This window comes from Opisthorchis viverrini (assembly GCF_000715545.1).
Source record: "Opisthorchis viverrini unplaced genomic scaffold opera_v5_144, whole genome shotgun sequence".
In the NCBI taxonomy this organism is placed as follows: Eukaryota; Metazoa; Platyhelminthes; class Trematoda; order Opisthorchiida; family Opisthorchiidae; genus Opisthorchis; species Opisthorchis viverrini.
The window spans coordinates 103,232-125,076 of record NW_008751800.1 but is presented as its reverse complement, the minus strand read 5'-3'; the positions used below and the strand labels follow the sequence as shown (position 1 = coordinate 125,076).

The following is a 21,845-nucleotide window of genomic DNA, read 5'->3' as shown; positions in this document are numbered from 1 at the left end:
ATCAATCAAACATAACTCCTTTTTCCCGTCTACCTCGACAATGGCTTGTACGGTAGCTTGTGTCAGTGCGCTAATCGTGACCCACCCAGGAAAAGAGGAGTACTCTAAAGTTTTATTGTGTACAAGCGATCGGTTACGGGGACACTGATTCTTCAGATGTGGACTCATACTGGGACGAGATTGCCACCTCTTTGCATAGTGCTGGGAATTTCGCATGTGGCACGACCCAACCAGGCGCACCCAAGTACTGGATATCAGACCGAACGGTGACACTGCTTAAATCTGAGAGAAATATCCTAGCCGGTCCAGAACATAAATCGGTGCGAAGAGTTATCAGATGTCAAGTGAAAGTGAGTGTGCGAGCCGACCATGAAGTATGGTGGACACAGAAAGCCAAAGATATGGAGGAGGCCCAGAAACCGATAATGCCCGAAGATTATTTTAGTTGATTATTTCAGCGACCAGTCCCCTAAAACCACCTATGAATGATACCATCAAGCATCAGAGTGGAACGACCAGCTCGAATAAAGGGCGCCTGGGCCGGTGGGCTGAATACTTCAAACAACAGCTGTCGTGACCTCCAGCTGGCGTTCATCTAGAGCCTACCGGTGAAGTAGAACCCTGGATGGTGAACGTGGAACCACTTACGGCCTCAGAGGTTTACGACTGCATATGTTTTCTCAAGCGCCACCGAGCCTCTGTTCCGGATGACGTCTCACTCTCATTGTTAAAGATGGGGTTAAAGTCCACAGTCATCGCTTGTCTAGTCTGTTTGCTTGCACTTGGGTAAAGGAATCTGTCCTAGACAACTGGGGAGAGTCGGTGATAGTGCCCATTTTCAAAAAAGGGGCGCGTAGTGAGTTTGGTAACCAAAGTGGGATATGCTTGACCCCAGTCGTAACGATATTGTTGGAGTTACTGGTGCTTCGTCGCCTTACGGTGGCAAAACACTGACTCGGGATCAGCAAGCGGTGTTCCGGCGTGGTGTGGTTTGCGTTGACCAAATCTTCACATTCTGTCAGGTGTTAGGACAACGCCATACGTATGAGCGTATGGCGTTGTATTGGATTTCCAAGGCGCCTTCGACTCCGTTGACCCGTCTGTTCTTTTTGACACACTTGCCCATGAAATGCCCCGGAAGTTTACGAACGTAATAGGCTCTCTGTATTCTCGGGCTTCCGGACGTATGAGAGCATACACCGGGCTCTCCAAAAGCTGTACACAAAGCAGTGTCCGTCAGGGATGCCCACTCTCTCCATTCCTATTTAACCTTGTGATCGGTGAAATCATGGGACGAATGGGGGAAGGTATCCAGAAGCATGGTGTTCAAATAGCCTGTGGCGATAACCTTGTGAATCTGGAATGTGCAGGCAACATCGTTCCCATCTCTGAAGAGAAGGAGAAGGCGCAGGTCTCTTTGGATAAACTGACCAAAGGCATCTCGTCCTTTAGAATGCAGTTTGCACCCACAAAGTGTAAGGTCATGCTCGTGGAAGTGCAGTCACTGAACGCGCCACTTGAAATCCAGGGAGAGGTACAGGAAGTTGTAGAGTGTTTTACGTATCTTGAAAGTTGTATTCGTTCTGATTGTAGTGTGACGTATGTGGTCAATTCAAGGATCTGCAAGTCCCTGATCGCGTTTGCTAATTTGAGACACCTATAGTATCAGAGTGGTGTATCCCTGAATCTCAAGGGACGTGCGTATCACGCTACAGTGCGGACTGTTTTGTTGTATGTTTGTAAAACGGCCTGTTTGAGTAGCGGAACTGAGACGAATTAGGTGTCCGACAATCGTTGTCTCAGAACCATAGCTCGTGTGGGTTGATGTCGACAAATCCGTAACGATGCAGTTAGAAAGCGCGTTTTCGGTTCTGCAACGGGTACTTCCATTGAAGCATGTGTCCATCACCAGAAGCTGCGTTGGTTGGGACCGAACCATCGTTTGCCGAAGAGAGTGCTGTTTTCCATGTCAAACTCATAGTGGCAGAAGCAGGCAGGCCAACCTTGACCTGGCAAAGGACTATGAAGCAGATTACGAAACGTTCGGGTGCTGTCGGTGCTACTCATCTTCCAGGATGAGGACCGCGTGATCCCCACTGCGCCCGGTTTGAGACACTAAGATATGGCTGTCAACCGATATCAGTGGCGTTCTTGTTGTCAGTTTTTATCCACATTGCCTGAATAAATGTCAGGAGGTGTAGGCACCTCCGAATGATTGTACTAAGCTGGCACTAAGCCCCCGTCCACCTTTATTCTTTTCTTTTTAATAAGGCTTTCAAATAAGTCATGGTCGTACGGCAGTGAAGCATCGATATTGAACACTAATGTCATGCTGCCGATGTTGATGATGAAGTCCATGGCTGGCTTGCCGTTGGTAACCTCCGAGTAACTCAGTGTGAGCTTCCGTACTGAACACTGTTCAGCACACAGCCGAAGAAGATACTTTCCATTTTCCGTTTACTGAACGTCTACTTCGAACCTGCCACTTAACTGTCTCTTCTGATTTTGATCGTGCAGATTGGATCATAACATACTTGCATATTGCTGACTCAAGCAGTCCTGGCAGATCTCGGTAAAAACTACTTCAGCTTCAGACCTGCGGTCTATGGGAATGTACGTTGACTCGACAAACAGACACCGTACAGTGTAAAGATAATTTACTAAAATCCAGTATGCTAAAGCGCTTTCAGCCTTTCTGAATGCACCCCCCAATTCATGGTGTCAAGATCAACAGATGCCCGATGAGTGAACTGTGAAGAGTATGAATCCGTCCTGAGCAGTCGGAGTTCCACGACCTAGCGGATAGAAGGGGTCTTGTATTTGTATTTCGGATATACACCGTACAGTGACTGAAAGGGAAGATTAAGGTTCAGCAAGATTTGCGCGTCGCTATCCGGAAAGCCAGATTTCTGAAAGTAACCACTGGATGCCCGAAATCTACTGAGACCCTCAACTCCACTAGATACCGACCAGACAGACAACGCCCCCCCCTCAATATGCAGCGCGTGACAGTCTTGAATCAAAGCCAGACAGCGCGAGTCAGCGTTGGACCAAAGTCAGATAGTGCCCTTCCAATAAAATAACTTGAGTTCGTTGTATTTTCGCATTCACACTCTCGCACTCGCTTGTTCGCAATAAAGCTGTTGTGTTTCTTATCGGTGAGTCTATTTCCGGCATCGGGCACTGGAGCGGGAACAGCAATAAGATATAACAATTGCCCAATCTGGCAGAGAGTATGGTCTTTGAACGTTGCTGTGTGGATTGATAGGGGAGGACAGTTTAGATATGAAGCAGTGGTTAGGAAACTGGTATATCGACTTGCGCAGTCGACCATTTGATGAGTAGTAATGGATATGGATGACGACCAGTGAATGAAGCTGTAAGGTTTCCCACCAGTTTCTCCATATTTACGGAAGCAGCCAACCACCCAGTTTCAGCTGCGGCACCCTTTCAATGCCTAACTGTCATTCCATGCGAGGGAAACACGAGGCCTGGGTTACTAACAGGTCGCTCAAGCCTAGACAGAGGCGAAGGTCGTGTTCAAACCACGGACCTTCTGATAAGTAAATTCGCGCTCTAACCACTGAGCAATCTCACCCAATCATTCTGCGTTTTCTCGTGGCGAGGCGGGCTAAAAAGTCTTTGTCTGTGGAACCGCACACTCTGACCAGCCAACGGTCGACCGTCACCTCAGGCATATTTTCAACCCTTCCAAATCAGAAGGCAATGGAAAACGAATTTGATGTGATCTATTCAATGTGCGACGCAACTTTAGACGTGCGCACATATATGTAAAAATCGACATTGAGGGGCAGGATGTACAAATCAATGGTTGACAAACCCTATCTTTAAACTTGTGGACTTCGGGGTTTAGCTAAGTGCCACTTCTAGATTTCTGAACATTTTGGTTTCCATACGTCGAGTCTTGATTGGCATGTAGTTCTTTTTGCATTTTGAGGCAGATGAGCAACCTACGTTCATGGAACTGGCCACAAAGGCAGATTTCTAGCTTGTCTACTAAAAAAGTGGTAAAGGTGGTGGAAGCGAATTCAGAAGTCAAACAGTTCTGGATTAGGAGTATCGGGCATGATGTGTAGTCCTCAATCGGTGCTTAAATCGGTACTTAAATACAGAGTTCGCATTCTATACTAAATCAACAGACGTGCTTCATGGCATTTGTGTCGGACATGTGTGGATCGGTTCCAGTCTCTCTTCACACACATCACGGCATCATTCCTGTTGTGTTAGCTGGCAAGCCTGTCAATACGAGACAAAGTATTGCGTTCTGGTTGGAAGCGGCTTTATTACAACCTTACTGACCTCGTTACGGCGCTGCATTGGGGTCGGAAGCCGGGGAGCGTGTATGGTGAACAGATATTAATAGAGATCACTGTAGAATTTGTTTTCTGTCCGGACGTGTGCTCATGATTCCGACAATCCAATCAACACGCTCGACATGCATGTGAAACACGATTCCCTCGCCTCGTTACACTCGCCAAATGCGTGAATAAACAAGGATTCTAAGTATTCGTTGTTATGGGTGAATGCCATGACCCTGAAATCGATGTACTAAAAATCAGCTCAGTGGAAGTGTGATGGGACCATCCATTATAAATTTCTGTAATTTGAAACAAAATAAGCAGCGACCTGCTCAGCTCCTGATCTGCCAGATAACAAAATTTCTCGGCGCCACTGCCACCACAGTGGATTGGCTTGCACGTAACCTCCCGTAAAAAATGACTGGCCGTTTCCCCATCGCAGCTTAGGAGTGCCACCAGTGTTATGTAGATTCGCCCCATCCCGCATACTGCTGTGTTCCAGTACCAGCTACTGGCCTCTTAAGTTGTGAGCCAGTGTGAATTGTAGGAACAAGAACAAAGCCCGCACAATTGAACGAATGATAACTCCATCAGTTTACAATATACAGTCAGTTACAATATATTGGCATGTTTATATCTCGACATTTTTAGCTTTTTATTACTTCATTCTGTCGGTACCAGAGTTTGGTTTATTGCTATTGCCGAGTTTCCTAGGTGTCATTAGGATTTTTCGTTCTCCATAAGCTCCCGGACTCCTGTCTCCAGTTGATTATCACGAGCAGTTGCTGTGAGCTGTTCAATTAACTCAATTTAACTGGATCAACCTCTTATTAGTTTTTATATATATTTACACGTGCTGGATCCAGACGATGGGACATCATATTTGTAGCCTTCCGTACTGCGATTCCGAATGTATTTGAAAACGTTTTATCCTTCGCGTTTGGAAGGACCTAATTCTTGGGGTTTAGAATGCCTTACGCATTGACATCTTATCCACAACTCCAGGGCTATTCGTGTGATGTTTCATAGCGGCATTGTGTAAGGGGACACTAGGAAGGGTTCAATGGCTAGCTAAGAAAGTACTGATAGACTGATTAAGTTCATAAACGAAAGGTTGCTAGTGAACGGGGTGAGATTGCTCGGTGGTTAGAGCGCGAATTTACTGCCCGGATGGTTCATGGTTGGAACCCGACCCCGACAGATATGGCTGTCACGCGGCCAGTGGCGCTCTTGCTTCTGATTATCGCCTTATTGTGTAGCTATCATTTCCTGCCATACTGGACAAACAACCATTTGATGTCAATGAACTGATGCGGTCATGGCCTCCAACCCGTGGCTTTCAATCCCTTATTCTCACTATCCTCGGTGAACGAGGACGATGAACGGACCACTGCACTCGGTGCATGGTTTGCGAGCTAAAAAAAACTGACTCAAGCGATGATTTTGCATGTTGTATTCTCGATGGCTTATTTGAATTTTGTGAGTAGTGAACCGTCCGATTTGTTATCCGGGTTACACTCGTATGGGCTGGATATACCGCAAGCTTAAACGCAAGTCTTCAAAAATAGTCTATCCCCGTTCACGCAATTTTGTTGATTCATACAACATTTTTCGTTAGTTAAAGTCCATGAAAAGATACAAACAAAGCTTATCATCAGTGGATTTGAAAAATTATCCAATGATATGTAAGGCAAGTGTATTCTTTCGGTATCGATTTGTTGCTCTAACAGAAGTTTGTATGGCTCTTCATGCCATTTTATTGTTCTGTTCAAATTACCACCACGCGGACTGGTGATGATAAGTCTCCGGTGGCCTCAGACTATTTGTTGTACTTCCTAACATTGGAAGTGTGTCTTCAATGCTCATAACTGGGGTGATCAATTCGCCGTCACTTGAGTTGCTAAAAAGCCAGTTTGTGCTCAGTTTAATGATTAACACCATGCTCATTTTTGAAGACAAGCGAACTTGTGTTGCATCCAGTCTCCTGTCGTGAAGTAGTGATCAAACAACTGTATCCTGTATATTAGCACATCTTGCCAATTTCAGAGTTTTTCATTATTGAAGGGACCTAGAAATTCCCTTCTCTTTGAAATCAGGGTTGTGTCTACCTATAGTGCTTTTTTTCGCCCACAAGCTTCCTCTCCATCTGATCAACCTAATGAAATGAAGTCTCTCTATTCTAAACCGTGGTTCACTTGCGAAGGTAAATTATACCAGGATGGAGTAAACCTAACCTTTTATCGTACTGGGAACTCACTAGTTTGTGTACAGTTCCTGAGATTATAATTGACGTTGTCGATCAACCTCCAATTTCCTGTTGATGTGTGATAATTTTCATCAGTGCTTCACTTCAGCCACTTACCATATGCCCATCATTATAATGGTAGAGCCCCCAAGGAATTCCTTGATTTAGACTTGTGTTCAAGCGCTCAGGTTCGTTGAGAGTAGTTGTTTGTCCGAGAATTGCCAGTGCGTGCCCTACTTATCTTGCATTTATTAATTTTGGGTTCGCCTACTTTCTTTATCATTCTCAGTGCTGGACACGGCAGGTCAGGAGGAGTTTAGTGCTATGCGGGAGCACTATATGCGCAAAGGTCAGGGGTTCATCATCGTCTTCTCCGTGACTGATCCACACAGTTTTGCCCAAGTTGAACGATTTCACACTCAGATCCTCCGGGTCAAGGATCGGGACACGTTTCCCATGATCCTTGCAGCGAATAAAATAGATTTGGTGCAACAGCGCAAAATCACCGAGGAAGAGGGACTTCAGTTGGCTACAAAGCTTAAGGTATGTCCCTGTTCGAGGCACCCTTACACCGGTTTGCCTGTTTTATTTTTCTGTATGTCACAGTAGTGCTAACATGACAGGTTGCTACGTAACTGCTGTTTTTATACCATAATTACAGGCTTTTGCTGGCTGTTAGGTGGTCGGTTTTCAACCGTTCCGGCTTAACTGCACGTGCTCTGGTCACATGAATATCCACCCATCTTGTTGATTCTGGTTGATTATTTGTTAAAAGCTATACCGGTTTTCGTGCATTTTTCTTGTATAGTTCCCAACCATGACATTTGACTCATCTGACTGCCTACTGTTTTAAAAATGACAATGTATTATGCACGAGTTTAACATGTTCCTGTCAATAATGCTTGCAATCGTTGCGACCCAGTCGCGGGGAAGCATGTCTTGCAGTACTCGGTTTCGAACAGCCTTCTTCTGCCTGCAAATTGGCAAGCAAACCTGATCATGTAGCCTGGCACAGCCCTTTTGCTGTTATTTCTCCTCGGAATGTTTTAACCTGGGACTTTCACTTATTTGTACGACGCTTGGTGGTACGACAGCTCCTATATCCGATCCATTCAACACTTATTCAATCGACGTACTGTTCGATCATCCCATGCAGATGCTCAGATAACCCGATCACGTTTCAACATATATCATTCTGAATCTAATGAAATGCTAGCTCGATGTCATCTTTGTGGTATTGCTTATTGTGATTGGCTCGCGTATGGAGACCGTTGACTGCTTTGTTCTCACATTCACGTCGGCCGTCCAAGTGCTTGTTTTACTGTTCGATGTAAACCTCTGTTCAATCATTTATCCAACAATGAGAACAAGTGCTTGCAATGGGGAAAATATGCTTCAGTAAAGGGTCAGATGTAAGAGTACGAATCCTCAGCGGCAAAAGCCACGTACTTTCCGTACAGTGGTTATGGCTGCCAAAGATTCGTTTACAGACGATGTGGGGAGATGGGGTACCTGCGTATTAGAGGTGATGGCAGATACGCAAATACAGGGTTATCAGTGGACTTTTAATTGGTGGATTGAGAGGGAAGCTGTACGTTGAAGGTAATGGTTTGGACGCACGAGCGCCGTTAAGGGCGCGACTGAGCCGCGTTCGACAATACATTTAACCATTGATGTGTCCCGTCTCGGAGTTCCCATCCGGGAAGATGGCAATGACCAGCGCGGCGGAGTTTGCTGGCTTCCATACCTCGGTGTCAAGTAGTTGTTTAACCTCCCCTGATTCGTTTCCACCCTTCACGTGGTTATGCATAAAGAGCTCTTGGAGGGCATCGGTCGACTGACATACGGAACACGTTGTCAAACCAGCACAACATATGTGGTATGATCAGTTCAGCCATCGTGGATGAGTTAGTTCTTCCGAGAACCATTCCACGTGCTTCAGCATTACTGATCCGGTGTTCTCACCAGACTCCGGCTGAAAATTTCCATGTCCTCGGCGCGCAGCGACCAGGTTTCTGATCTCTATAATAATATTGAGCGCATCGCAACATTGGAAACCCTACCATTGACGAATAAGTTGATGGGACACCCACACAACAAGTAATGCAGATTCACGAAAGTTGCTCTGGCTTTCCGATCCGGATAAAAATATGATCTTTGGCTAGATCACCGGGGCTGATACAGACACTGAGGTGGGCGAATTCGACTACTACGTCAGTCGGCTCATCTGCAAGATTAGAGTTCGAGCTCACCCAGTCTTGCAGCAGTGCTTTGCACTTTGCGGGTTTGGAGTGAGGTGGATGCCAAACCGTGCGGCAGAATCATTCACATTTTCTGAATAATGTTCGCATTACGACGGTGTCGGACCCAAAAAGAGCTATGTCGTCTCTGTGCTCGATATCTGTGAGCGAATGCTCCGGGAGCACTTCGACCCACATTCACTAGAGGGTGGTAGTGAGTCTATCACAATCGTATCAATAACGGAGTTGAAGAGAGAAGGTGAAAGAGGATATCCGTGCCTAACATCACCTGATGTAGTGACCGCAGGCGAGAGCTTCCTTTTAACCGGCACACGTCTGCGGAAGCTGGCGTACAACCCCTTCAGGAGGGTCAAGAGTTTACAAGGAACACCTTTGCTTCACAAACGCTACAATAGTGCCTAACTCTACACAGAGTCGAAGCAGCTTCCAAGTCATGGAAGACAACCATTGTTGGTTACTGGATGCAGGGTCGCCGTTCCAGCATCTGTCGGGGGGTGATTATGTGATTGGTGAATCCTCTTTCAGGACGGAACCCAGCTTGGTTTTCGAGGATCGGTCCCCCCCCCCCCCGTTCAGCCGCCTTTCGAAGGATGAAATCAAAGAGTATCTTTGATGCCACTGTTGGCAGACTGGTGCCACGGTGGTTTTCACACAGCATTCGCGTACCATTTTCGAGGATAGGAATAACTGTCGACATGCTCCACACTGCAAGCACTTTCTCTTCGTTCCAAAGGCTGTGTTGCAAGAAGCCAGCCAAACGGTTATCCGAAGTGTTCAGTCTATCTTTCCAGTCGAAGTTTTTTCGCGTGAATTAATGGACCACCTTTTTCACGTATCGTTGCACTTACCGTTGCTTTCCTAGTGTCAGTCGATCGCGTCATTTGATATAGAGCACTGATGTTGCCTGTAGCGAAAGCCTTCTCCAGTTCCCTAACTTTCGACGCCCGCCAGAGTTCTCAGCCTCTGCTTAGGCTCCTTGATACTTGGCATTGTGGGATTTGCGTGCACCGCCGCACTGACTGCCCGCTGGGATAGATTTCCTGGAATCGATAAGGACAATCGATCTCGACCATATCCAGTGGGAGTCGTATCGTCCTCCGATCCCGTGCTACTTCGGTCCCTCGAGGAAACTTGTGGAACATCTGTATCGGATAAGAACATGGTCTGAATCGTTGTGAGTGGTCCAGAAAGACCCAAAACCATGAATTGAGCCTCGCGACCGGGTACTAATGGCTATGTTGTCAATCTGCCTTCATAATTGTCCATCAATAACGAGACATCATGTAACGCAACAACGTTTACTGCGTCTAAACAGTGATCAGCACAGTGCTGCGAAGGACAATCATCACCACTTACGTAACATCTTGAGTCCATGCTGAACAGACCATCAAGTCGCGCCGCTGAACATGGGCGTATAGGGACAAGCTCAGCTAATGCATGTGACTTTCCCGGGAATTGTAGTTGTGGGGTTAACAAAATAAATTCTATGAACGAGTGAAAGTTACACCTACCCTACTAACTATGCAGCTGAAAAATATTGTCGGAATTTCCGATGATTTGGTGGGCGCTGTCTTTTTAACCATGTGTGCAAGTCAAAGACAAGATGCTAACACACCAGTGTCCTGCCTTGGTGTTCCATCTTTCGGTTTATTATCTAATGACTGAAGACAGTTGCTCAAGCAAAGTAGTCCACCGGAAATTTTTCGATCAAACTTGGACAATATACAATTGTGTTTGGAAATCATAGGCCTTTTATCATGGGTAGACGCTGGTGCCAATGTGACCAAGGTAACAGGTGGATATGGTACAATTACCTGTGCATCTTATGAGGTGTACGTATATATGGCTATATTATCTATGGCTTTCTATTTCTCAGATTCAGTATATGGAAACCAGTGCCAAGGATCCCCCTGTGAATGTGGACAGTCTCTTCCACGACCTTGTCCGGATTATCAGGTATGTGACATCCTAAATTTTCACTTTTTGTTCATCATCAAAGGTTGACCCTGATGCGATAGATAGCATGGAGAGGTCAGGTGAGAAGGCATGCTTCTTTAGTTGACCGTTCATTGTACGTTACTTGAGAAAGTCGAGAAATTAGGATCGATTTCAAGGACTCACATTGTCAGAGTACGGTGGCCTGTCTCGAGAACGAACACCTTTGTGTGTTCACCCGCTAGATAGTTAGCATGGGAAAAGGACTCGCGCCGGAAATAATAACTCTCATGTTTTCTTTTGTTTCTCAGTCCTCGGTGTCCTATGCATCTCTCTCAGTTCGTAGCTTCACACAGTTCCACTCCGGTGGTACATGACTCAAAGTGTTCGGGCCCACTGGACACATTCAAAGTTTTTCGTACAAGTATTGTTGGTTGTGTATGTCTTGGTTGTACGAGGGCTAGGATACAGCCAGAGTGCCCACACCTAGACAGGAAGACGATTAGGATTGTCGACCAAAGCCTTTGACTCAAAAGCCTAACCGCAAGGCAACGATGTTCGGCTGGAAATGCAACTGCATTACCATTTTTACCAAACACGTCGCTACGCAAGTTCCGAACCCGACCTGGAGGACCAGGAGACTGTGTTCGTCAGACCTCTAGCCATGTATCAACCAGGTATGAGAGACTCTGAGTGTCGCGAGGACACGCCCCAGTATAGCTCAATGGGTTGCGGAGGTACACAAACCGCTACACCACGGTAAGGTCCAGTCTCTTCGTGACGGTAGAGTACGTACGAGTAGAACCTACCCGAATTCATATTATGGTGGATATCTCGTACTCCCACTTGTGACACTGCCCAATGCACGTACCATCCTGAGGTGGAATTGTGGAGAGAATACAGAAGTCTCCTTCGGCGAAAATCGGTACACTGAGTGAAGATGGATGTCCCGTGCGTCAAAAACAAGATAAAAAAAGGCCGGCAATCGAGACAGAGGAGGCCCAAGTTCACAAACCTGAGGCCTCCATTCTTCCGAAACCGTTGAGTTCTTCTAGAATGAATTCCTTAACAGTCACGAACCAAATGAAGTCTGTCAAATTTCAGCGTTTGTGTGGAGGAAAGAAGTGAGTTCGGGAACACAGAATTTATTCGGAAACTCAGTAACTCGCAATATAAATATGGAATCGGTTATCCGATGTCGAGGATTCGTCCACTTGGTTACTTTGGGGAGTGATTGGTTATAGTGGATATAAAACGCGAATTAGATTGCGACTCGTCTGTGTGCAACCTCCATTTAGACTCCCCTTTATATTTGGTAACGAATTCACGATGTTTCTTAGTGGTTTTGCTAACCGTTAACAGTGATCTGACCATTTCGCTATTTCCTATTTCTGATTGATTGAGCATCCCGAACCCTCTTGCCTAGATGCATAGTGTACTGTAGCTTAGCAAACGGAATGATCCTTTGATAGGACTTTAACTAGAATCCTAGAAGTTGCATTTTATTTGCTATTAGCGTTGGTGTGCATAGCGCGTACTATTTGAGTACAAGAGTAGTGTAAACATCAGGTCACCATGAACAACCCCGATAGTTGATTTTTCGATGGGATATTTTAACTACTCTGTGATTGAGTCCTGGGTTATACTTACACTCCACGGAAACTACGCCCGAATTCAACCATTTCAACTGACACCTCGTCATAGACCAGTATTATGAAGGGGGTTCGGTAACGGGCTGTAACCTATTCACGCAATCACACCTGACCCATTCGAACAGTTGCTTTTATTCCCCATCCATCCTCATGCACTGTGAGAAGAGATTTGAAATCTTTCTTGGTATTTGGACTACCGGGTTGTAAGCCCTTCGAACTGATTGTCGTAGGCTAGCACTAAACCCCTTCCCCATATATGTTTATTTTCTTCACAATAAGGCTTTCAAATAAATGATAATGGATGACTCCAGTAAATTCGAAGGTGACGCTTTCACTCTCGAACGAAACTGAACTCTCTTTTACTGTTCAATTCCATTCGGTTATTTCATGGATGCCGGTTCGTCCAATCGAAGGACATACGTGTTATCCTAATTTCGCTCATTTTTAATGCGTGTTGTTGATAATCCTTTTTATGCTTGACGGTTTTAGACGCCAACCCGTTCAACCTCCTCCCACGTATAGTCGACCGGATCAGAAGAAAGTTCGTTGTACACTTTTATAGCGGGAACTATGTAGGAGATCAGCTTCCATCACTGCCTTCACTCCTGTCTGTCTGCCGCCCTCTATTCGACACTACTTCGTTTGCATCCCAAGCGGGTCATGCTACTTCGTACACGGCCCTACACACCCGTCTGTTACCATGTCTGATACCACATGTCGGCCGATGTCAGCAGTGCCTATGTGATGCACTTCTCTTGCGAATCCGTGTGGAATACTACCGGTGGTTGTCTTCCTTTTCTCACTGTACTAAGATGTGCGCACCGTGAAAATCCCCGTGCCGCTTTTTATGCACCGATGTAAGTTTGCGATAACATTTTCCTTCGTCGGGTCAGCGACCCAACTTGTGCGCTAGCAAGCTACAACCCTTCATCCAGTGCAATGCTCGCGGAAACTGAGCCGGAACAGAGTCCGGCCTACACGCTTTTTCACACAAGCAATTCTGTCTATTCCTAAATCTGCAAACAATGACTGACTGTATTCCTTTGTTTCCAAAGTCCCCCATGGGTTGTTTTCACCACTTCAACATTATTCTTCAGCTCTGTGTGAACCATTCATTTTCATGTTCACCCCCTCCCCCCATCCACATGTTCTTTATCATATCGCCTCTGGTGTTTTCGTTGATCCGACCACTCGTAACTCGATTTAATTCGTCCTTCAACTTCAGTATGTTTATCTATTTTTGGTACATTCTTAGCAAACGCAATACTGTTCACTATGTATACTATTTCCCTTTGATGAACAAGTTGGGTCAGAGCAGCGTCCATATTGAGTGGTCTCCATAAATGGCTCGTGTTGATCCTTCTGGATATTTTCGCACTGATATGACTAGGGAAAGTGGATGCAAATCTTTTCGAGGATTGGATCGAACTTTGCGTGTTACTGAATATTTCATACTTGCCAGTAGATTGGCTTGCGACTGTGCGTATCCACGTCATAATAGCGTGGCAATGCCGTTTAGATCGCGTAGCTCCTGTCAATCTTGTAGGATCAGCTATTTGATACCCTCTGAGTTATATCTAGTGGATAGGTGAGAAACGAGTTGTTATACCCAACTCCACAAGCTCCAAGGACCATCTCATTTAAGACTGGATAACATGGACAAAGGAAAGTCATTTCGGCACTCTGTCGACAGTCAGTGAGCGTTGGTCGCAAGGAAATGAACTGGAATTTCGCGTGCGTCTGATCATTGGACGTGTAAAATCATTTTTGATTATGCGTATAGTTACGTATCGTTGAATGACCTGCCCCATGGTCCGTCGCTACCTAGGTCTTCACCTCAGGTTCCTTAGCCGTGACCGCTGTGCATTTGCCTCCACTGTAAGTGCGATTGGTCTCGTCTGCCTCTGCAGGTATTCTTATTAGGTTGCCGTTCTCCATTTCGACAGCAGAAGCTGGATCTACAGTGGATACAGCGGACAATATTACACCGGGGAGTCGTGGCCTAGAAAAAGTTCAGACCAGTTAAGTGTTCACTGTCTCATGCTATAAAGAATGGAGTGCTAACGGATGGAATAAGCCGTACTATTTAAATGTCCATGTAAATAACTGTAAGAACAGTAAATGGCACACGGTTTAGATTGGTCCACCATCTGCCACTCACCGATAGCGCACGTGCGTGGCTAACGTTCGGCTTCAACTAAAGCCCCACCGGGCGCCCCGGCAAGGTGAAAAAGCAGGGTCTACCTTGCTTTTTGTTGTGAACAATTTCTGTATTCTTCAGCTGCTGACTGAATATCAGGCTCTCGCACACATCCAGACCCGGCTTACAAGTTTCTTTCACTCATATAACTCGTTTGATCTGTTTTTTCCCATGGTCCCGATATATCAAAAAAATTTCGTTCCGTCTTTTATTCACCGAACAGTTCTTGGGGTCTAGGAGCTGCACCATTCAGGCTTTCGAATCCCACATGGTGGCTTTAGACAGTAATATATGGTTTTCTTTGTATAAATGAACTTGGATTATCCGATCCTACAATTCGATTTTTAAGCGGACTGGCGGGCTGCTTTCAGTTGAGCTCGAGGTAGCCCAGTGGTTAAGGGCCAGACTTACTAACCGGAAGATCTGTGTGCCGAACCCGACCTCAGCACCTCAACTACTCCGGTTCAAACCTGAGCAACCTCGTATTATTTCAGCCCTTGTGCTTTTTGGGTCCGTAGTTCGAACCTGACCTCTGCCTGTCGACTTCCCCTGTCTAGGCTGGCGGTATCCCAGCCCTCGTGCTTCCTTCTGGTGGTATGGCGGTTGAACACCCAAGTGGTCCTACAGCTGAATGCTTTCATCAAAAGCGGTAGGGCGCATTACATTAATTGGATGCTTGCGGGTTTTGTGAAACTCGACATTGACATCCGATGCCTTCCATTCAGTTCCTGAAAACCCCACCACTTTGAGCACTGCTACAGTGACAGGCATCTTAAGACACTCTTGGTAAGAAATTCCCTAAAGGCACCGTGACTCGGCCGTAGTCGTTGCATTAGCTATTAATTCCAGTCGTTTGAAATAGGGACTGACAGGAAAGAGCTTGTCGACGAATATCTTCACCAACCAACTGTTACTGCTTGGAAAATGTTAGGCATGGGTTCCATTCGAATGTCGTCTAGCAAGTCTTCTTGATATTCGATTATATCCACCAATGCACCCACCCACCAGCGGAAGTAATTTCATCTTATCAGCCCATTTGTATGCTCCAAGTAGGACCGTATGTAAGACCTGACGAAGTCGCTCATGAATGTGTGATGGTTACTCAGTCATTGGTGCGTGATCAACCATCCAGCGTCACTAGCGTTTTATCTCTCCATGGGCAAAGTGGTGCGAAGGGTTCGATTGTCTCTTTAGCCTGAACGATGGCACAGAAAAAGTGTCCAACAAGGCGAACCGACATGTCTCTAATAACATTGTGGCTGCAGCCACTAATCCGAATCAATGGACAGTGCCACGAAAGCATATGGAATACACCTCGCTGTTCTGCACCGTACGCTTTGGCTACACGTATCAAAAGCGGTACTGATGTTGCCGACGAATTTTTGGATGTTTTCGTGGGCCTTCAAAGCCCTTACGTACCTGTCGTCTTCAACGCTTGAAATATGGTTGAAGTGGTCGCAAATTTACGCCCACTTGATGGTAGTTTACTAGCGAACTGACGGTAACAGCACCCATGTTGTGGATATTTGGGGGTCGCCAAGCCCCTGATATAATCAGGTTATGCTGGTATTTCGCGAAATTTAGCCACAGTCTGCTCGCTAATAATAGATAATTGACCATGGGTCATCCGCGAAAATCCATTGCACAGTTACTTCACGGTTGATTACTTCATCAGTGCAAGGGTTTGTGGACAACCAATAGTTATCTTGCAAAATTCAACCCAGTTCCAGTGGTTAAGCGACTGTCGCTGCCCAAGAATCTCATCCAATGAATATTTCACAGTTTAATGGAGTTAAAAGGCCAACTTTCAGCGCGTGGCCAACCAGCAGTCATTATTCCATCAACTACCCACTACATACAACATGGATTTTGAGAATAAACCCACAGCTATTACATTCGGGCGGTACCAATCGTTATTAGAGAATCGGAAGTGATTTTTACGATGCGAGGACCTTTCAGTCTAACGCGTTTAGTCTGACTGCATGTCTTGACATTTTTAACTTGACAGTGGTTTTTAAGTGAATAAAAATTATCGAAAACACTCTTGCGCGCAAAATCTTATACTTCACAGTCATATAAGCGCAGTTTATTTGAAAACCTTATTGTGAAGAAAACTAAAATAAAAATTAAAACACTCTTGCGCGCAAAATCTTATACTTCACAGTCATATAAGCGCAGTTTATTTGAAAACCTTATTGTGAAGAAAACAAACTGTTAGTTTGCAACAATCATCCGAGGTGCCTACACCTTCAGGCACTCGTTGTAAAGACTAACAACGGCCCATTAGCAGCCAAACACCAGCAGTGTCTCCAGTAAACTTAGCCCGGCCACAATACTAAAAGGCGAGTCGCAGTGATATATATATATATCGCGACCGACTGGGTCCATCTTGGCGGTTTCAATTTAAACGCTCTTTAAATCGTCTCTTCTGCACACTAGCATCCATACAATCATTGCATCATGTTTCCTACCGTTTTTAAGGTGTAATTATGCGCTCTTCCTTGTCTCTCCTAGACAGATACTCTAAAGTTCTCTTGTTCTTGGCTTCTTTCAACATAGCTGACCTCCTAATATGTCTGGCCGCCTAATTTACGTGCGCCTCACACCCATTTAACGGCCTATTGTGTTTTCTTGCTGCATCCCTCTCTACGCAAGGTTTATTTTCCTACCGTATTTGGTCCAGCTGCTATGGGTAGAACATAACTTTCTCGATTATATTCAACGCAAAATACATCTATCTATTTTTCAGCTCATTTGGTCGACCCGCCACCACCGACTGTTCTTTGCAAAAATATGCTCGCATTTTCAACAGACAGCTATCTACTTACGTTTTACTTTCTTCCACACTCGATTTTTAACCAACCACCCTTAGCTGCCTGCTTTTCAAGGTCATAATCTAACTCACACCCCAGCATTCGCTAGTAGCTCTTTCCGACGCGTTTCAACCTTTTGAGTCCCCAATCTGGATATGGCTGTATTATGACCTCGTGCCCTCGATAGATCCAACGATATCCCCGCTCCAAGCTAGCCCTTATCACTCCTACTCGCTCAGGACGCTGATGTGCTGATCTGTCTACACACCCATGAACGACGTCGCGATGACGGTACTACGAATACCATACCCATTCTGGTGTCTAGCCCTCAGTTCACCATTTCCCTAATTTTTCCCCGCACAGCCTGTCACATGCGCTAACAAGACCCCCACAATCCGCTGAGTTTGTGCCAAAACTCTAAAGTGCTGACCACCATATTGTACTGTCTATTCACTCTGCCCATAAGCCCAGTAGTTCTTTTCATGATACTATCAAGGAGTCAGTAAATCAATTGGGATAGAACTTTGCCAGCTTGTGCTGACTAGTATTAAAAAACCCACCAAAACTACTAGCGATGACGAATTTTCGGCTCTCTGGCGGGATGTCTGCTGCAACGCTAGCAGACGTTTCTTTACATCATTCGCCAGCTGGTTCCCCATTTTGGGTTTGCGCGGACATAGAAAGCGTATTCATTGTTTAGGCACATTTTCAACATTAGTTGAAATCAACTCCACCACAATATCTTCCACCGTCATAATAGAGACATCCCATTGAGCCATTTAGCCATTTAGCCAATCAGAATCCAGGTCACAGCGCAAAGGCTGCTCTTTGTAGACTATATAAACGCAGGCACGAAGAGAGGAACTACCCAACCAACAGCGAACTGAAGATGTCTCCTCGAATGTTGATGAAACGTTTGCAAATCAATTGCCAAGCTCGGCGAACAGATCAACAACCACCGGATCAATTACCAAGTAAAAACGTAAATTCGTCCAAGGTAAACCCCTAGTATGCTTGAACAAACTCTAGCAAAACTGCGACTATCTGAGTAGGTTCTAAATGTCGGCGTAATGTTAAGCCCTTTGTAAAAACTTTTTCGGTCAAGCCATGGTTTCAGGGAAGTTTTGAATGTGCCCCAAAGGAAAGGTCCATTTCATCCATGTTCTCCGAATCATGCAAAATGCCGCAAAATGAATACTCATTGAGAATCGGTCCGTTTGAGCGCTTTGAAAAACATCCCTTAATGTCGCCTCTTGTTCACTATGGGGACTCAGTGCTGACAGTGTCGTTACTAGGGAAAACAGCATCGTAAGTGGTTTTGTTTGAAAGTTACTTGCATTTTTGTTAGCCCATTTTTTCCAGACTGATCTCAACTTGTTTCTTGTGGACTTCTTGAGTTAGCAGTTATTGTATTGCACATTTTTGCAGAGAAAAGTATTCTGTTTCTCTTTTGACTTAGTCAGGCTCAAAACTTATCTATCCAAACTAGCATCACAATCCCCGTTTATTTATGATGATTTAAGCCCAGTGTAGTAGGCATCTTTCTAGCATACCATTGAGCCAAACAACTGCGTTTGACGTGATCATGATAAAGTAGCCTCCAGCGGTATCAAATAAGCCTTGATTCCGGGGAAATGGTCTTCAGAGGGACGATGCGACATCATAAGAGGCCCATCTAAAGGGTTCCGCTGCGCGGCCTGAATTGTAACAGCACACCCCAGTTACAGACTTGCCCCACTGCCACCCTGTCCGCAGCTTCTTTTCATCTGATCCACTCCATCCGCGCAACCTATTCGATCAACCTTCTAACCCTCTTTCCTTTTACCGGCACGATCCTCAAATGTAGTGGGCCTTAATCACACTTGATCTCATCCAAGACCGTCAGTGAATTTCAGTCCAAGACGCTGAGACGAGTGGGTGCTATAAAAAGTAAGAAAACTTGTGACAGGACAGTGATGAGTGTACTGGGGTTCCGAAGTCTCAAATTAAGCCCATCATAAAAACAACTCTCATCTGAACGACCGGGACAAAAATTTAGGTTTGTACTTGCGTACAGGGAAAAACAGAGTGACAACGTGGGAACTAATGAATAAACATAAGCTTGGGGAACGACCACAGCCAGGTTATGCCAGCTTTTGCACCTCGATGTTTTGCTTTGATATTCAGATAACCACATTATGGATGAGCAAAGTAGTGAGGTGAGTGTGTTGAAGGAGGTAAACGCCAACTGGTTGTTCAAAGTGGTCAACAAATAGACCGTCGGTCCTTTGATGAATCGAGACTGTCTAGAAAACGAAAACTAAGGGTGTAGGACAGAATTCGACGGAAGTACATCTAGCCCGAGGTTAAAACTGGTCGACATCGGTGGACAGGAAAGTTCGGTGTTAAATTTCCCTCGGGTAAATGCACAATCGGAGATTTAGGAGCTAATATTGGTGCTTGAGCGATAAAATATTTTGAGATGTTGGCAGGTGAATTAATCAAAATGGTCCGTGGAGTCGAGTGGGCTTCAAATTTAAGAAGTGAAAAGCGAATTTCGTGAGCATCATGGTAGTCCTCTGGTTAAGTTTTGCCGTCTTTCTGGTTGGTGAGCACATTAGCTCCATCAGATTGTGAAAGGAGCTTGCTTGCTGTATGAAAAAACAAGTCATTGCTGACAATCTAATTTGAGGGCTACTTGCAATTGATCCCCAGACGAATATCGCTAGTCAGGCGCCAACTATATCTAAGCAATGGATCTCATGCGACTCTAAAACTGCTCCAAACTCGAAGCAGAGAATGCAATACCACCGAACAAACTCTCAGAGTTGAGGAAAAAGCCGTATCCTCGAGGAGCTTGGGGGATTCAGAAGGCCGAGGGTGTGGGGGAAGCAAGAAACTAAGCAAACAGGCTATTACCACTACACCTGCCAAACGCAGCTGACTTAAATAGGCATCCGGTAGGCGAAACAGTCACTGATAACAGCGAGTCATCCACCTCCATAAAAGGGCATCAAAACATTTGACTTAAATACATACACGAGCAATTCAACCTGTGATCTGCATTTTCTGCATTTTCGATCCGGAGAGTAGCCGTGTACAGTAAACTCACCAAATCGGACAACATCGGCAATTAGAGAGTTTTTGCCCCTCAAGCGTCACCAGCTCGTTGGCAATAGTTTGGTCTTACATGCTTTATTCAATGAAGGTAAACTCTTCATTTGGAATTTGTTCTGATTATTTACACCTAGCTGGGAGAAAAATAAAAATGATGATTAGGTAGCAACACCTTTCAATGCCTGGCCGCTGCGCCTTCGAGTGTTAGAAATTAGCGTGATTGGGGGCAAAGGACCGACCCAAATGACTAGGGTGGGATAATACTGGTGGCCATATTCGATAATTGTGTTTGCTGTGAGAGTTGCTTTCGCATAGGAACTGCCTCGACCGCCATTCTAGAGAAACTTCCTTCGGCGCCCATCCTGCGTCGTCTTGCAAGTTCCTGTGAAGCTGGCATCCTGGGCTGGCGAGAAAAGCTTCGGCTTTGAAGGTGCTCAGTGGAGCACATATATGTATTTCCTGAAATCGATGGTAACGACCAGTATTCTCACTGTTCACCGGCTCCAAGAGGAATTTTGATTTCGCCGACCGGTAATTTTTTTCAATTTGCGTGGCAGAGAAAGTTTAGGGAGCTCAATAGCCTCATGGATGTTTATATCCACTAAGTTTCGTAAGCGCGAGTGTTCGTGAGGTGTTTTTCATAACCCTTTTAAAGTAGGGGATGACGAAGGAGAATTTTGACTGCTTCAAATCTTTTTTATTTCGTCGTTGATGACGTAATGGGGCGAACATTAGGAATTTTTCAGAATCCCCCAGTTCAGATGCGTCCGACCGAGGAACTTGTCCGCCTATGGTATTTAGGCGACATTTCCTCATATTTAAAAAAGCAGAAAAGTTATCCGCAGCAAAACGCAAACTTAGCAAAGACACTCATAATTAATCGTCTTGGCGGGTACGCCACATAATGTTTGGCGGCATGCAACGACAAGTTGAGAACAAATATTATTACTATAAGATCCGGACGGTTAAGGATCTCACAGGACGATTGCGACTATTAGATTTTACGCAGTTCAGTTCGTAGAGTCAATAGGAGCAGATAGACGTGAGGCAGCAGATGATATATTGAAGACTGACAGGAACTGGTTCTACAGAAAAACGGATCGGATTGCATCATGAATTAAGAAAACGTACAATCAACGATGACGCAATCTGCAGGAGCGGGAAGTAGTCACTGTTAAAGCGCGGATTTCTATAGGGGCAACAAGAAGTAAGTACCAAACGATGTACAAACATACATATCGGGGCAGTCTGACAGTGTGAGTTGGCCGTAACGGCGCAGGAGTCAGTACGTTCGGGATGTGAGGGACTGTCTTTCGGTCGGCGT

General features: G+C 45.4%; 1 protein-coding gene across 1 annotated transcript in view; it reads left to right on the top strand.

Moving 5' to 3' along the window:
• T265_14106 (hypothetical protein) overlaps positions 1 to 13,762 on the top strand; it is a gene marked incomplete at both ends in the record, with an annotated part of 49,106 nt that extends 35,344 nt beyond the window's left edge. The window contains 3 exons of the mRNA XM_009172076.1: positions 6,854 to 7,107; positions 10,702 to 10,781; positions 12,902 to 13,762. Of these exons, the coding sequence (XP_009170340.1) occupies positions 6,854 to 7,107; positions 10,702 to 10,781; positions 12,902 to 12,974 (407 nt within the window). The remainder of the gene's footprint in view (positions 1 to 6,853; positions 7,108 to 10,701; positions 10,782 to 12,901) is intronic.
• Positions 13,763 to 21,845: the final 8,083 nt, after the last annotated feature.